General features: G+C 38.1%; 1 protein-coding gene across 1 annotated transcript in view; it reads right to left on the bottom strand.

Annotated features, from left to right (window-relative positions):
• Nucleotides 1-10,153: 10,153 nt before the first annotated feature.
• Nucleotides 10,154-17,842, bottom strand: part of onecut2 (one cut homeobox 2) — a 36,938-nt gene continuing 29,249 nt past the window's right edge. Inside the window, exon 2 of the mRNA XM_028025674.1 lies at nt 10,154-16,282. Coding sequence (XP_027881475.1) covers nt 15,993-16,282 — 290 coding nt within the window. The 3' untranslated portion in view covers nt 10,154-15,992. The remainder of the gene's footprint in view (nt 16,283-17,842) is intronic.

Genomic DNA, 17,842 nt, shown 5'->3' with positions numbered 1-17,842 from the left:
TGTCTGGATGTGTTTGGTGTTCTTGTCCTGTTCTTGTCCAACTGTGTCCAAGTTTCAACCATCAAACTGTCCATCTTGGAACAAAATTGGTTTGGTCAAGAAAAATGAAAATGTTTCACTTTAACAGCCTAATGGGTGGAAACTGACAAAATATTTAGATTTTCTGCTTTTCAAGTAAAAACGAACCTGTGAAAGTGAGACACATTAGAGCCACTGTAGATGGTAAAAAGAGTCAAATTCATTTACAATTCAAATACATTTTGTAGGAAAAACAAGGCAACTTCTGAGTTCCTAAAGTAGCAAATCTGCTAGAAAAATCTCAGACATTTTGAGATTAATGGCAGAAAGTTTCTGGGAAAAAACTAAAATGTCGGAGTTTCAAAAGTAGCAAATTTTCTAGAACAAACATGGCAATTTCCGAGTTTCAAAAGTATATGTTTTTTTTTTACTTTTCAAACTTTGTACATATTTTACTTTTGAAACTCAAATTTCCAAGTTTTTCTTTTGTAGAAGATTTCTGAGATTATTCTAAAACGATTTTGGTGCAGATTTACTGTTTTGGCAGAAACTTCAAAACTCAAACCAAAAGAACAAACACAGAAGAAAGAAAATCCTATAACTACAAGATATGGAAGCAAAAGAGAAAACAGCAGAACAGCAAGTATAAAACTTCTGTTTTTACTCAATGACACTGAAATCCTCCAGACCACTAGGGGGAGTCATCAAATGTGAGCAGACTCTCTGTAAAGACGGGATGTAAAGAAGAAAAAAGTTTTTACTTCAAGTCATTTAGAATATTTCAAAATAGTACATATTTAGTGGTTAGTATATGTAATACATACTCCAGACGCCCCCTAGTGGCCTGGAGGACCTTTGTGTTTGCAGCTTTTCATACTTTCTGTATTTTTCCCTTTTCTTCTATGTCTTACGTTTGAAACATTGTTCTGTTTTATTTTCTGGACTTTGCATCCCAGTTTAATGCGTGTCGGCATCTGTCGGCCATCTTACTTTCTGGTGAAATGAAAACATCTTAAACTTGATTTGCGATGGTTTGAGCACCAAATCTCAGCTGTCATGGGATCCTGAGAAACTGTTCTGGATCAGAACAAACAGGAACAGAAACACATGAAACTGTTGAGCTTAGCCAAGCCAACTTTATTTATAAGCACTTTTAAAACAGCAAAATCTTATAAAAACACCAACATAAAAGAAGCAAACATTTAAAACAAATTTTATTTATAACCTGCTGATTCTTATTGTGGTTTTGTATTCCTCATATTTGGTACTTATTTTTTTCTTCTTAGTTTTTAATCTCATATCTCTTTATATACAGATTTTCTTTTAATAATTTAATATTAATTTAAACTTCCTGCTTTCCTTTCACACTTTTCTTCTGTTTCTTTCTTTATCTCTCCATCGTTTTCTGCCAGACTCCATCTCTTGTTTCCTCTTCCTTCCTCTGCTTTTCTTTTGTCTTCGTTATCTTTCCTGCCGCTGTCCTCACATCCATTTTTCCTTTTTTTCCAATCTTTGACTCATCCTCTCGCTCTGCTGTCCCTCCTCCAGACCTTCCCATTCATTCCTACCTCTCCCCCTCCATCCAACCTTTTTTTTCCCAGCAGTCCCCTGCGGTGTTGCAATCACCTCTGCTGCTGTTGATTAAGCTGAGAGAGATTGGCTGTCCACGACCCAATAACCCCCGAGGGCGGCCACCCTCCCCCATTTTGATTCCCTGGTCCTCCCCCCTGTATCTGAGCCAGCAACAATCTTTCATTTCATTTTGGTTCTCCCTCCGCTCTGCCTCATATCTCTTCATCTCCTGTTCGTTTTGTGGAAGATTTTCTATCTTTTCCTCACCCATCCATCTCCTTCTTATTCATTTCCTCCTCCTTCCCGCTGACGTATGTGTGACATCGTCACACCTTTTCTCTTCTGCAGACCCAAACATCAATGTCCGAATGGTGATTCAGTCACAGATTCATGATTATTGTGGATGTTGAAATAAATCATTAAATCCTTAAAAACTCTTAAATTCATTTTAGAAATGTAAATTGGCCTTAAATAGATTAATTACAGGTCTTAAATTTTCTCAAAGCAGTACTATTTAATCTTGTATATGTAGGTTTTTTTCTAGCAGCTAGTTAGCTACTGCTATCTAGCTGCTAATATAACCTTGCTAGCTAGCTAAAAGCTAAATATGTGTGTATCTCATATATGTAGGTATTTTTCTCACAGGACGTTTCTGTCTGGCAAAAATTACAGTCTTGCTCAGAAACCTTAACCATAATTCTGTTATTTTAGGTGGCTGCTAACTAGCTGCTAATGTACCCTTGCTATCTAAAACCTACATCTAAATGTGTATTTCATTTATGTACTTTCTTTTCTCATATTTTCCCTGACGTTTCTGTTAGGGAAAAGTTTGAGTCGCACTCAGAAATCTTCATCCTGTGACTCCAGGTGGTTCAGGCTACTGCCTCATATTTGCTAATATATTGTTACTAGCTAGCTAAAAACAACACATACGGGTGCATCTCATATATGTTTTTTTTTTTCTTGCAGGACTTTTTTATTAGGCAAAACTTTGAGTCAAACTCAGACAGTGTGAAGTTCAAAGTTGTTGCCAAGAGCCCAGAAATGTCACAGTTTTTGCTTTGATTGAATGTAACAGCAGGAACCCCAACCATGTTATCAGTCTTAAACTTCATTAGCATTAAAAGTCTTAAATTTTACCTCTAGAAACCTGAAATTAACCTACAAAGATATTCAGTTGCATGTTTTTATTTTTAAAATAAGGGTTTAGTCAAACACAGGTGGTACATCCCATAATCACCTGCTCTTTAAACGCATGTAGAAACTTTCTGCTTTGGCTTGAAGCCCTGAAGAAGACGAGGCACAAAGGTAAAAACCTGAACACACCTGTAAACCTGACAGGACCCAGTTTACTCTGAAAGGTAAAATATTTGGAGCTCTACTACTGAGGATATCACAAAAGACTTCAAAGTTACCTTTCAGCAAGATATCGGAGGTTGTGGAGCGAATAATTTAATATTAAATAAAAAGTTCTATTGTAGTTAAAATAATCTGCTAGTGGAAGAAGACATTTTAATTTATATTATGGGGAAAAATGTTTGTTCCACTGGCAAATTATTTCACTCATAACTAGACACGAGTTCAGGCTACTGCTAACGAGCTGCTAATATACGCAGCTAGCTGGCTAGCTAGCTAAAAGCTACATATATCCAGCTATCGTACATGTAAGGTTTTTGTTCTTGCAAATCTTTTCTGTCAGACAAAAGTTTGATTCACTCTTAAATATTTTTAATCTTATTCTTAATCTGTGAGTTCAGGTGGTTGAGGCTACCGCTAACTAGCTGCTAATATAACCTTGCTAGCTACCTTGCTGAAACGTACATATACAAATACATTTTCATGAATATTAAGGAATTATTGACTTAAAACAAGATCCTGTTTCTTGCTGGTCTGGTTTGTTTTTTTCCGTCACTCATCCAAACCTTGAATAAATCAAAATCAAACTTAAACTCTCGTTTGTGTCGTTGTGTATTAAGAGCTACAGTATCTGCCCTGTGAATTAATCGCAGCGATATTGCAGGTTGTGCAGCTTTGTGAATGTGATTGTCCCTTTACGTGTTCATCCATCCCTCTGGGTGTTTCGTCTGTCGCCAGTAAATTTTGTGGGGGTGACCTCTGTGACCTGGATGTATGCTAACGCAAACCGACGCCACATCAGGCCTCAGTTTGGACCGGCGGCGCTGAAGCGCGTCTCACCTTTGTGTCCTGATGTCTCTCTCTGATTCAATCCGCCATCTTCTGCCGCGCCTCTTTTCTCTTCTCCCAACATCCAAACCGTTCTTTTATTTTGAAATCTTTAGTGTGAGGGAGTACAGGAGGGGGTGGTAGGATGGAAGGTGTGTGTGTGTGTGTGCGTGTGTGTGTGTGTGTTTGGGTAACTGCAGGCTGCTGGTAATTGAAAAGCCAGGATACCAGCACCTGCAACCCTCTGACCTCCTATAGAGAGAATAAGCATTGATTTCTCCAAAGAAAGGGACAGAGCGCTGGAGCAGAGAGTCGGGTGAAAGAGAAACCGGAGGAAAAAATTACAGAGGAAAAGACAAAGTGTGGAGATATTATAAAGCAATAAGAAAAAATCAAACTGGAAGGGCGACGTTTATGTCCTTCCCTGAATGTTTGAAGTTTGCAGTAGGAACAATGTTTTCCAAAGAGGATTTCACTTATTAAGGAAAAACAAACCCATCAAAACTGATCAGGTTTGATGCAACAAACGATGCATTCATGATCATTATCCGCCTTTTTCACGACAGTTTGAATCTTCTGATCTTTTCTGTCCCACAAACATGTGATGAGACGAAACTGTTAATCCTGGAAGGTGATCAATACAAAAACACAAAATCCTACCAGGAATCTTTTGTGTACTTTCAAGTGTAAATATTTTACTTCACTTGAAATAAGACAAAATTTGCTTCCAACTAACATTTCAGCAACATGCAGGAGTTTGTTTTTAGTCAATACTTCATTAATATTGAATAAAGAGTTTTAGTTCCTCCGGCAGATTATTTCACTCAGGAGAAAAATTTGTTGCTGCAGGTGAAATAATCTGCCAGATTTTTACTTTTGTATTCATCCTTTATTTATGCAGGTTGTCCCAATGAGGTCCAAGATGTTTGGATAAAAAATTACAAACAAAACAAGTAAATAATCTGCCCAGTATTTTATTATCAGGTTTAAGGAAAAACTGATTTAACTGAAAAGTTACTTGTAAGTAAGTTTGGTACCAAGATATTTTAATTAGAAAGTAGATCAAAAATACTTTGAGATTTTGTGTTTTTGCAGTGTTGGTCCCGTTTCAACACAAGCCAAACATGGTGGTGGCAGTATGATGGTGAGGGCTGATTTTCTCCGCTGCTGTTGATGAGGTCCAACGTTTTGCAGCGCTTTCCCACGCTTTACTCCACCTTATCAGGCATCAGACCTGCAGCTAATAGAAAGACAATGTCACCAGATTAGCAGCCAGAGAATGGGCTGCTGTTTCCATGGTAACGGTCCGACGAAGAGGAGCACGAGGGAGGAAGAGACGGAGTGATTAAAAGTGTGGAGGAGGGAGGAGGAGTGAACCGGGAGGGTTAAAGGGGAGAAGTGACAAAGTGGATTGATGGGAAGAGAAGGATGCTGGGATGATTAGATGGAGGAAGGAGGAACACGGAGCGACGGAGTCATTAGGGACCCAAATAAAAACAGACGGATTTACGGAGCCAGTAAAACCAGGAGAGGACAAACTGGTTTCACTTAAAACAAACGGCGGATCAACTGGAAACAATCAGTCAGGATGAAGAACCAACATGGACGACATGCAGAGGTTTACTGGTCTGAACACGGAAACCATCAGTCTGATCTAAACATCCAACCAACCATCTAAACATCCAACCATCAAAACATCCAACCAACCATCTAAACATTCAACCATCAAAACATCCAACCATCAAAACATCCAACCATCTAAACATCCAACCATCAAAACATCCAACCATCCATCTAAACATCCAACCATCTGAACATCCAACCATCTAAACGTCCAACCATCTAAACATCCAACCATCTAAACATCCATCCATCTAAACATCCAACCATCAAAACATCCAACCATCTAAACATCCATCCATCTAAACATCCATCCATCAAAACATCCAACCATCTAAACATCCAACCATCTAACTATACAACCATCAAAACATCCAACCATCTGAACATCCAACCATCAAAACGTCCAACCATCAAAACATCTAACCATCTAAACATACAACCATCAAAACATCCATCCATCAAAACATCCATCCATCAAAACATACAACCATCTAAACATACAACCATCTAAACATCCAACCATCTAACAACCATCTAAACAACCATCTAAACATCCAACCATCAAAACATCCATCCATCAAAACATCCAACCATCTAAACATCCAACCATCAAAACATCCAACCATCAAAACATCCAACCAACCATCTAAACAACCAACCATCAAAACATCCAACCATCAAAACATCCAACCATCTAAACTCAGAAGTCGCCATTAAATCCTCACTAAATAAACTTGAGTCTCTGATTTTCCCAAACCAGATAAAACATTTTGATAAAAATAAAAACTTGTATTGAACCCCATGCCTGCAGCGCCCCCTGCTGGCTGTTTCTCTAAACCTCCAGCTATAAACCACCAGAATGAATCGTTTGGGAGAAAAACGACAGGAATCAGAGTTACATGGATAAAACCATTGTGATTTCTTTATTGATTTTTTTCTTTTTATACATAGAGTGGAACATTAATTACCCAAATATCTCCTTCTTGCTTGATCGTTTTATTCCACACCACAAGTCTGCAGTCACTTCTCTTTTCTTATTTGAAACCAAAACAAAAGTTTTTACGTTTGGTCGCTGTACAACGAATAAAAATAAATCTATTAAATAATAATAAGAAGAAAGTTCTGAAACAAAAGAAACGGACTGGATGAGCTGATGATGTTTCCTGACTGACCTTTGATCCTCAGTGTTGAAGCTGCTGATGTTGAATCAAACTGAGAAATGCACTTTAATTAAAGTATTTTAATTCATATTTTTTTTATTTTAATGTGATTATTATAAGTTTTTTTGGCTTCTGGTCATTTTGTCCCTTTATTGCCGTTTTTTACGTCCCTGATTTTATTTTGTACCTGAAACTGAAACCAAATTTTACCCTTTAGCCTAAATTATGATGCATCAGTTTTTTATTTTATCTAAATTGTTTTCAATATAACTTTGGTGAAAAATTATCTGTAAGTGATTTAAAACAACTGGATATTTTTATTTTTTTATCTGAAAATTTGGTATCAGATTTTTTTCCAAATATTTTGGTTCCCATTTTGGATCCTTTGACGCTCAGATTATGTATAGAGCACAAATGGTGCCAGAAGTTTAAAACTGAAAAAAACCTTGATTCTGAAACATACTTTCAAATCTTTTTATTAAATCTCACTGTAGTTTTTCAGTTTTAAAACCTTTTTTTTTTTGATGCTCTAAAAATGTTTTTGGTGAACAATTTGGACTCAATTTAGCTCCATAATTCTGATTCCTGATCAAACCAACTTAAATCCTGTTTTCCCCATTAAAATCACTGGATGTTAAATTGGTGCCAAACATTTCCTGCTGGGTTTGAGGTTTGTGTTCGGTCCAAACCGTCAAACGTCGTCGATCACCATTTCATACATGCTGGAAAATATTAAACATGAAATGGGTTAATAAGTTCAATAAAAAATGTTGTCCTACAGGAGCCATATTTAAAAAACTGTCAGTGAAAATGATGTTTTACTGTAATCTGGTGACTGAAAGCATGAAATCCTGACCTGATCAACTATTCAGCTTTCCTGATTATTCGTCTCTTGGAAACAGGAAAACGTGTCATGAAGTGAAGCAGGAAGTTCTGTTGTTCGGGTTTAAGGTCCGGATGCTGAATGGAAGACGTCTGTGACTGGAAGTGCTTTGGCTTTTTTTCAGTAGCATTGAGTTAAATAAAAACATTCACAAAAGTCTCAAAACACTGAAGAAACATCATATTTGTAAATATTTCAGGTGATAAATATGAACAATTTGGACATTTTTAGGATTCAAACTGAAGATATTTTGTAAAAACATGATTTGTCTCAGAAATATTCTCACTTTTTGAGGATGTTTTCAGTTCTTTTCTTCTCTATTTGATCAGATTTGATTTTTCCTCTATGATTTTGGCCTCTAAAATAATAAACTCTCATCATATTTCAGAGATAATTTTAAAGTTTTTACTGAAATTTGTCCCTAAAGCTGCATTAAATTCATCTGAGCATAAATTAGACAAATTCATTAAAAACTTAGATAATTTTCTTGTCACTCTTTTGAACATTTCAGTTTGATGGGTGGAAAAAGTTCCAGCTCTTACATCAGCAGGTCAGAGGTCATGAAAATCTAAAAACATTTTAGTGAATATTTAAAAAACAAACTGGGAAGACAATAGCTTCTTGTATCTATGCACATGCATGAAAACGTTGCTATTAGGTGAATATTATGGGATGCTACCATTACAACAGAGCAAAATTATTAAAAAAATATAATGGAAAGATTGTTAAATAACTGGAACAAACTAATTAAAGTAAACCGTGTTATTCTGGCGGACATTTTATCCATTCAAAAATAAGCAGAAATCAAAATAATAAAATTTAAAACTATGTATTTTTGTCTCTGTGGCGTAAAAACCAGAGAAACATCAACAAGAAAGAGAGCAGAGAGTACAAGCATTTCTCATTTTTGGTTTCAGCGTCATTTCAAACTATCACAAATTAAAAAGAATAATACAAATTAAAAATGTATAAAGCTTTTTACCCCACATTTATTTTTTTAGATTACAGTTATTTAAAAAACGGAAGAAGAAGAAGTGAATAATTTATGACACAAGCTAATATAACATTGTTTCTAAACACTATGAGGTATTTCTGCAGCAGTTTGGTGAAGACGGGTCGGTCTGCGCTCAGCGTTTCGCTCACGATTTAAAGCTTTTCAACCGATTCAACAAAAACAAGAGAAAAGGAAGAAAAACAGCAACAGGGAACATTTAACTGGAAACATTTAACTGGAAACATTTAACTGGGCCTCGTTTCATACGGTTTTTACTCCCTAACTGTAAGTTATGATGGCGAAGCAGTTAAAATACTGTAGTGTTCGTTTTAATACATTGTTTTCATACCAAGATTGTCATACTTCTATATTCACTTTGGAAAATCACAGATGATATGAAATGTGTAAAATTATTGCAAAATACTTGAAAGTTTTATATTAATCAGGAAAATGAGTTTCTGTAAAGAAACAAGTGAAACTAAAGTTAATGAAGAACATAATGGCTTCTGGATTTGTAGCTCAACGTCTGCAGACGGTTTGGTAACTTTATCTTTTAAAAGTAACCAAAACTAAACTCTGCAGGATAATTTGGACCTTTTTACGGATCATAATGGCCGTTTGGCTCGTTAAGTGACTCTGGTCGACATTCTGAGCAGCAGAATCGTCATCATCAGTGCTGGAAAGAGATTCTGCTCGGACTCTAACGAGGCTCCGGCTGATTCTGGACCCACGATCTTTTCAAACACTCCGTTGCTGCGCAGCAGTGAAGCTGTTGGCAGGCGGCCATCTTGTTAAAAATGGCAGCTGGTGATGAAAGAAACCAGGTTGTAATGTTTGTTTTCATTTAACTAAAATAAAACCAATAAATTAATGAATCTGAAGCTTTTAGCTCTTTTATTTTTGAACCTCCATCTTTTTTTTTTCTGACTTTTTGCCTCAGTCGTTCATTAAGATAAAAACTTTTATCTCTGGGGCCCAAAACTTTAAAAATTAGTTTCAGAGGATTTTTTTCTTACTTTTTTATAACAATATTTTTTTTTTACAAAATCTGATCAAATATCCAAAACATAAAAATGGCTTTGGATTATTATTAAAAGAATAATAAACACTTTCCAGATTTTTGGGGTTTCAGTTGTTTTTATCATTCTTGACTCGGATCTGGGGGCCAAACAACATTATTTGGAGGGCCACAAATGGCCCCCAGGCCACACTTTGAACAGCCCTGCATTAACAGAAGGAAAAGTTGATTATTTAAATGATTTTTATATTTTCTGCTGCAAGCAAAGATGTAACCTGGATGGACTGGAGTCATAATTTTATGAGTCAACTGGAGCAAAATGGATCCAGAATAAGTTTTCTGATAATAACTTAAATATCTGAGCATTTTTATAACCATTAATCCTCATAATTAATTCAAGAATTTATACAAAATGGTTTATTTACATGTAGCAAAGTTTCCTGTTTACTCTCTACCAATAATATCTAAAATATGTTTTCATTTGAATTGGTCTGAATTTTCTAATCGATCGGCACCAAATGAAAATGAAAATTACAGCTGAATGTGAAAAGAGGAGGAAGAAGAAGAAGAAGAGTTGTAATATTTGGTATCGTTCAGAGGTGCGGCGTGTGGCTGAGCGGTGCGGCGTGGCGCGGCGTGTGGCTGAGCGGTGCGGCGTGGCGCGGCGTGTGGCTGAGCGGTGCGGCGCGGCACGGCGCGGCGCGGCGTGTGGCTGAGCGGTGCGGCGCGGCGCGACACGGCGCGGCGTGTGGCTGAGCGCAGACCGCGCCGACGGCGAAACGAAGCTTTGCTTTCTTTGGTTTCATCAACACAATAAGGACGGATGGAGAGACAGAGAGAGGAAACCTTTCTGGTTCTCACTGCAGAAACTTTAACACGTCTTTTTACACACAGACAGAATCAGCAGCTGGCTCTACGGGACCCATCCGTTTCCTTCTGACCCGGAAACAAACCAGTGTTTCCATCCACACATCAACTGGACAAACTCCTCCAAACTAATGTTTGGGATTTTATTTAAGAAGCCAGTTTCAACAACAAGACTGTGATTGATCATGTCCAAACTTTTTCCACCTCTAATGTAACATTTATCCAGTTTAACCAAATAAACTATCTGGAGATAAAACATTAAAAGGTGCAGCCAGTTTTCCTGAGTTCACACCTGATGTGAATCAAATAAAATCCAGATTTAATCTGGAGTCCAAAGAAAACCCTGAAGGAGAAAAACCTCTTCTGATCTGAAAATAAAAACCTTGTGCAGACGGAGATTCTCATAGAAGTTTTCATTAAAGAATAAACGTCATTAAAAGGCAGAAAATGTTAGGAAATAATTGATCATAGTCACTTTTGATCACTTCTGTCAGATATTGTTCAAAATAACTTTTTATTTTACTTAAATTTGGTCTTTTAGAAAGAAAAATCCTGGCTTCATCTGCAGAGTTCAGCCTTTAGAGGGAAGCAGTGTGTGTTTTTGACGGTTGTGTGTGTGTGGAGGTAAACACGGTTCATCAGGATTCCTGTTCTCTTTGCTGGGTCCGTTTTCACCTGAACTCTGAAAAACTCCTTCCTGCTCCACAGAGGTCAGCAGGTCGCAGCCAAACAAGGACAACTGATGCAGTGCTCATCATTCAGCAGCTGTTACGTCTCATTTTGTTTTCATTTCTGAAGAAATAAGAATCAAACGAAGCAGAAGGAGGAGAAATCAAAGCTAAACTGGCTGGAGAGTGAGAGCAAGTGTTGACATTCAGAAGTTTGAGTCTAATCTGACATTCCTACGTTTGTTCTGTCTTTAGATCTAAACATTCATAACAAAAAGCTTCATCGGCTTTGAAAAGTAAAACTATCTACCAATAAATTAACAGGCCTGGAATAAGCACTGCATCTTTGATGCAACTAACATTCTTAAATACCCATAAATATTCGTCAGCAAAAAAAAGAATTACATCTAATTAAATTACATTAAATTATCAGGTACAAAACTAGTGTGTTCTAAAACACGTCATAAATAAATATGGCATCAAACAGAAAGAAAAGGAACAAACAGTGTAAACTTTGGCAAAGCTAAACGTCACCCAGGAGATTTGGCAACAAAATTTGTTCGCTTAAATTACCTCACAATTAAAAACAAATTACATAAAAAAGAAATCACATATTGCAAAAACGTAGGAAGTACAATAGTGTCGTAAATGTAATTGGCAAATAAAGGAGCAGTGAAAACCTCTTGGGTCAGTTTTTGGTTTACCTTCCTGTTATCTCTCGCTCTCCTCCTCTTTTTTTTCCTTTATCTTCTTTTTATTCTTTTTTTACGCTTTAGGCAGATTTAGCCGTTATTATTACATCTAGACAGAACTGCAAGTGGGAATGACATGAAAACATGGCCGCCGCCGCCGCCTGCGCCCCGATCCGAGCCCCTCCGGCGGGCAGCGGGCAGCAACAGGTTGGGGCCAGGCGGCCGCAGGATTTCTTTGGACTAGAAGCTTCACATACAGAAAAACACAGACAGAAAACTAAGGATAAAGCTATTTGACCGAGATTTCAGCAGTTTCTCTCAGCAGTTGGAGATTTGTTGTTATTTTTTGGTTTTGTTTGTTGTTGTGGTTTAAATGGGTCAGCAGCGTGGCTCCGCCCCCTCACACAGGATCACAACACCAATATCATGGACGTCTAAATTATTTCTCCCTTATTTCTGTAGCTAAAGACATTCATTAAAATACTCTTGTGTTTTTATTTTTCTTAACTTTTCAACCAAAGAAAGCAGCATCACCTTTATTTATGACTATAAGTATAGATAAAACAAACCAGAACCAGGAGAAATATTTATTTATGACTATAAATGAAGGTGTTCCTATTTTTCTGGGCTCCTGATTTGTATTTTCAACGTCTAAATGAGGATAAAAATGCAAAAAAGTCTGGAAAAATATCTGTATTCCAGACTTTAACGCCTGTCAAGTTAAATAATTTTTATCAATTTATCCAATTATGAAAATGTTGGATAGATGGACAAACTGTTCATCTTATAGTTCAAAGGTCATTGGTTGGATCAACCGTCCAACCATCAGCATGTCGGACCCGACCGGTTCTGGTTGAACTACGATCACTCACCAAGTCTTGATGCTCAATTCTGATTATTTTTTTTGCTGAAATAGAATTTTTTATTTTTATGGAATTTTTTTTGCGTGATTGTTCATAGTAATTAAATTTGATTTTTGTATGAAAAGTTCATGACCCCAAAGTGAAGAAGAAGGTAATAATGGACGCCGATGTCTACAGAAAACTGACAGCGTTGTCACAAAATCATAACAAGATGCAGATCATAACACAGATTTACGGCGATGATGTAAAAGTTGGATAAAATGCGACATTTTGACCTCATGTGTTTTGTAACATGTATCTAAATCAGAACCACATGTGAAAATGGCAACACTTACATTTTCTTTGGGTGAAAACATCAAAACTGGGCCGTTCAAACCTTTATGAAAAAAATCAGATATTGGTCATATTTGCCTTCCGTACAGATGTAGCCCAGTTCAGTTAGAAAACCAAAAGAATTTTGGAAAATTCTGGAGTTTTGACCAGAACATTTTTCACTAATTTCACCTGTAATAATGGACGCCGCCGTTTGTTTGGAAAAAAATGTACGAGTCATAATTGGTGTTGGGATGAAATTCAGTTAGAAACACAAAATATATTGAATTTTGACCTGAATTTTGACCCAGTTGTAGCAGATTAAAAGTTTTATCTTAAGAATTGAAAATAATTTTCTTGAAATAATTTCCAGGTTTTTGTTTTATTTCTGGTTCTGATCAAATAATGTCCAGTTTCTGAGATCCAACACATCAAGTTGCGTTTGGCTGCTTCCTTCTACGGTTTGAAAAGTTAAAAAAAGGAGAAATTGCAATAGAAACTATTGCAATTTGCAATAGTAGTAATTATTAGTCTGTAATCAGACTAATAAGGACTGACAGAGATCCAGGGAGCTTCTGGTCGTACAGCAGAAAATCTTTGGTATGCGCCGCACGTTTCAGAAAGCCTCCCCACCGTCGCTCCTCCGGCTACATAAACTATAAGAGATTTGATTAATTGTGATTTATTAAACACTAATCCTTCCAGTTAAAGTACGATGTGGTGAAAAATGTTACTTTTGATGCGATGCTCTTACAGAAACACTGGACGTGTTTCAGCGTTGAAAGTGCTTTACAAAAAATTAAAATGTGAAATTTATCGTATCGAGTCGTTAGCTTACAAGCTACAAACAGGAACAAAGAATAACAGAAAGGATCCAACGTCTCATATTGAATGTTTACCTGTTGGAGGGGGAGGAGCCTGTTGCCGGGGTCAACGGTGAATCTTTGGTTTGTTAGCTGATGAGGTTTCTGTTGTTCTTTAAACCGTTTTTTTACTTTGAAAAACTGCATAGGCACACGTTAAAGACGCTCTTCAACCGTGAGAGACATTAAAGTTCTGCCTTTTCGTCGGGCCGGAGAGAAGGAGAACCGGTGATGGCGTTCTGCTTCCTCCCTCCTTCCTGTGTGGTTTTACCCTTTTCAGTCCCAAAGTCGCCTGATGCTCCATCAGACACAACAAAAGCTACTTTGCTGCTCCAGTGATGTCGTCCTTCTGTCGAACTTTCCTTCCTTGACATCGTCGCCACTCTGGTTTTTTTTTTTCTCCTTTTGTTTTTTTGGTAATAATTCTCATCCAAGTTTTTTTTTTTTCCCATTTGTTGGAACAGTTAGGTGCAGAAAAATGTTTTCTTTGGTTTCGATTTGTCAATAAATAGAAAAAGTCTCAAGTGTCCATTTTTTATCTTAAAATGTTCTTAAAGCCTTTGGCTGCTTCTGACCAGGCCGAAAACTCCAGCCTGGACTTTGGGACGGAGCAGGGGCTGCTGACTGACGCCTTTGCTTTGGTTTTGTTTCATTTTTTGGTTTAATAGCTTGAGTGAAAGATGATTGATGAGGTGATGGCGGACGGACGGACGGACGGACGGACGGACGGACGGACGTCTAAAACGGTTTTTGGGATGTGTTGGTATTTACATCAATCGATTCGGATCGATGGTCGCTCGGACCAATCTGCTGAATTTATGGCTGACGACCATTTAAATGACTTATTTGCGGCTTTGGGAGCCGTTCTCTGGTTTCCACTGACCCTCAGGAGGGACGGACTGGCCAGGCATCGTCTTTAGATTGTCCTCTTTAACTATTACAAAGGCCCTGATCTGCCTGGCCGGTCCGTCCTCTGGCGGGTCCAGCTGGTACCGCGCGTACTGGTTGTGTTTTATCCTGTTTTTCTTTGTGATGGCTGTCAAAATCTTACAAAAATATCTCTAGTCTGCAGTTGGAAATCATTTCATACGAGTCTGGTCAATCTTGTCTGACAAATTTCCGTTTGGCTTTAGCAAAATGGCCGCCTCTTAATGTCACCAAGGATTGATCTACGTTACACAATAAACTAGAAGCAGACGTTTCATCCTGCTCTGGTGGAAGGAGCTGCCATCACTTCCCTGAATGAGACTGACTGGTGAAGCCGGAGTAAGCTAGCGTTAGCCTGTGGTTAACGGGGGAACGCTTTAGGGAACGACTCTTTAACGTTGAGTTTTACTTCAGAAACCATCTCTGGGTGCGTGTGAGGACTTCACCACGTGTTTGTGACGCGCACCGAATGGACTTCAGCCACTGTTTAGAAAATAAATGGCATCCTGAGTTTTCTAAGATGCGAAGCCCACTCGGGTCGGCCGCCGGCTCCGGTTCTATTGCAAAGAAAATGTGCTTCGACATTGTGCTCACTCACATGTAGTTTGTACCACCTAGCCTAGCGCTCAGGGTTCTGATGAAGCTCGAGCTAAACGCTGTTGGGTCGTCCGATGAATGTTTGTGCTTGCATATTTCGGCACCGCCTTCTTTAAAGAGTCGAATGTTTGAACGCTGATTCTGAGGGGAAGAATTGTCGTCTAGGTGAAAACTATCGTCCTTTCCCTTCGTCTATCTTTGGTTTGGTGAAGATAAAAGTTCCCTCAGCGACCCAAACTGTCTATTGCTTGAACTGAAACCCAACTCCTGATTGGACCTTTGAGGGCGAGAACAGAAGAGTATTTCCACAGAAAATGTCCCAGAGCATCTGTCACATTCTGCAGTCATAAAGCTTTCCTTGGTTTGGTGTTTGGTTGTTTCCTAGCTTATATTGCATAATAGAAAACACACATTGTCTTCTAGTCTTTGGTTTTTGGGCTAGTGTGTCAGCCTAGAGGAGACATCAACAGTGGACAGTTGAAGTCTATGATTTAGAAGGTTTTTCCCCTCCAAAGTGAGGTTTTGTATGTTTTTAATGAGTTGACCCTCCAGCTTTCTTTATGTTTAGGATAAATTTGCAGAAGGCGATTTGGCTACAAGTCGTGGCAGTGAGCAGCCCCTCTCTCTGTTTGTACCCTCAAGGAAAGGAAGAAAAGAAAATCATGTAAAAAGTTTAAGTTTCGCTTCAACCGGACGAAACCTTGAACCCGGTTTGTCCCGTATCTCCGTTTTCCCGGCTCCCCGTCGTCTATCATGCTTTGGTACAAGTGCTGGACGCCGAGGACTGGGCGCCGGGGCTGGCGCCGTCGTCTGTCCATTTGTCCAGGCTCCGGCGGCGGGCGTTCATGAAGAAGTTGCTGACTGTGGTGAGTTCGAGGCCCAGCTGCTGCGAGATGGTGAGCTGCATCTCTTTGGACGGCCGCTTGTTCTCCTTGAAGATGGCCAGCAGGGTGCGCCGCTGCAGGTCGGTGAAGACCAGCCGCGACTTCTTTGGTGTGTTGTTGCGATCCTTCCCCGTGTCCTGCTCCTTCCGCTTGCATGCTGGGAAAAAAAAACACAAGGCAGGAAATCAGAGTTTGGAAAAGAGGGAAAATTAAAGTTACTGTTTGTTTTAGGAAATTAGGATTTTTCTGTTTTGTGGCTTAAATATTTGTTATTCAGTCACTGAAGTTTTTCACAATTCTGTGATCAAGCAAAAAAAGATTCCTGCAATTTTTCACCCAAAGTTCTTTGAAGAATAAAAATGTTTGAGTTTATGTTGCAAAATTTGCAACACAATTGCAGAAATTCACACAAAACTAACAAATTCTCACAGTTTTACTCCAAATGTCTCACTAATGTGAATATTTATATTTATAAATGTATTAATGTATATTATTTTAGCATTTGTAGTACAGTACATTACATTAGTTTGAGAAGTTCAATTTATTCAGAAATTTTCTACAAAAAAATGAAAATTTCTGAGATTCAAAAGCAAAACATTTTCTAGAAAAAAACAGAAATTTTGAGGTTAATCTCATAAATCCTCCAGAAAAAATGGGAAATTTCTGAGATTCAAAAGTTGAAGATTTGCTAGAAAAATCCCAGAAACTTGGAGATGAAATTCCCTGAAAACTGGGAAATATCAGATTTCTAAAAGTCAGAAGTGTTCGACTTTTGAAACGTTTAAATTTTCTTATGTTTTCTAGAATGTTTCTGAGATTAATTTCAACATTTCTGAGTCTTCTGGCAGAAATGTCTTTTTTCTTTCTGTTTTTTCCAAATGTGCCAATGATCTAAATAAATAAACTGATTTCATTTAGTTGAAGAGTTTATTCTTAAACTCCTGTTTTAAAATAACCCAAATCAAACATGTAAAGTTTTGCAGTAAACGTCTTGTTTTGAGCAGATAAAAGTGACATTAACGCCTCGTGGCGAGAAGGCCAGGAGGTCTGGGTGCGTTTGATTTGATTACCTCCCTGAATTAAGTATGCACGAGTCGGAGCCCGGATGATCAATACGAATCCGGTTAAGGACTCTGTAACAGAACTGTTATGTAAGGGGAAGCTACCCTTGCTGTAAACACACACACACACACACACACACACACACACACACACACACACACACACACACACACACACACACACACACACACACACACACACACACACCCCGCTGCGCTGCTCTCTGTCAGTTCATCAAATCTGCATCACCTCTGTCTGTCGGTTTTGTTTGCCGTTTGGAAGAGGATCCTGTTTTTCTTAGCCGAGGTGAACGAAGGGCATTTAAAGCTGTTAGTTCCTGATAGAAGCAGACAGGTGGCGCTGCTGATCTCTGGATATAAATTAATCTGTTTGGAAGACAAATAATGATCATTTAACTCTAAAACAATTGTTAATCCCCAGTAGGAATCAGTTAATGTTCAACCAGTTTTCCCTCCTATGAATCTGTTTCCTTATAATGTGTTACGTTTTATTTGCCTCTTTTCTCTGATCAATGTATTTACTCTCCTATAAATATCCCAGGATTCCTTTCTCTGCTCGTTCACCTTTATAATCGCGGTTATCGTCGTTGAAATGAGAATCAGGAACATCTTGTGCTTCAGTCCAAAAATCTGTT

This window comes from Xiphophorus couchianus, chromosome 8, assembly GCF_001444195.1.
Source record: "Xiphophorus couchianus chromosome 8, X_couchianus-1.0, whole genome shotgun sequence".
Lineage (NCBI taxonomy): Eukaryota > Metazoa > Chordata > Actinopteri > Cyprinodontiformes > Poeciliidae > Xiphophorus > Xiphophorus couchianus.
The sequence above is the reverse complement of the archived record's forward strand: the minus strand, read 5'-3'. Positions and strand labels throughout refer to the sequence as shown.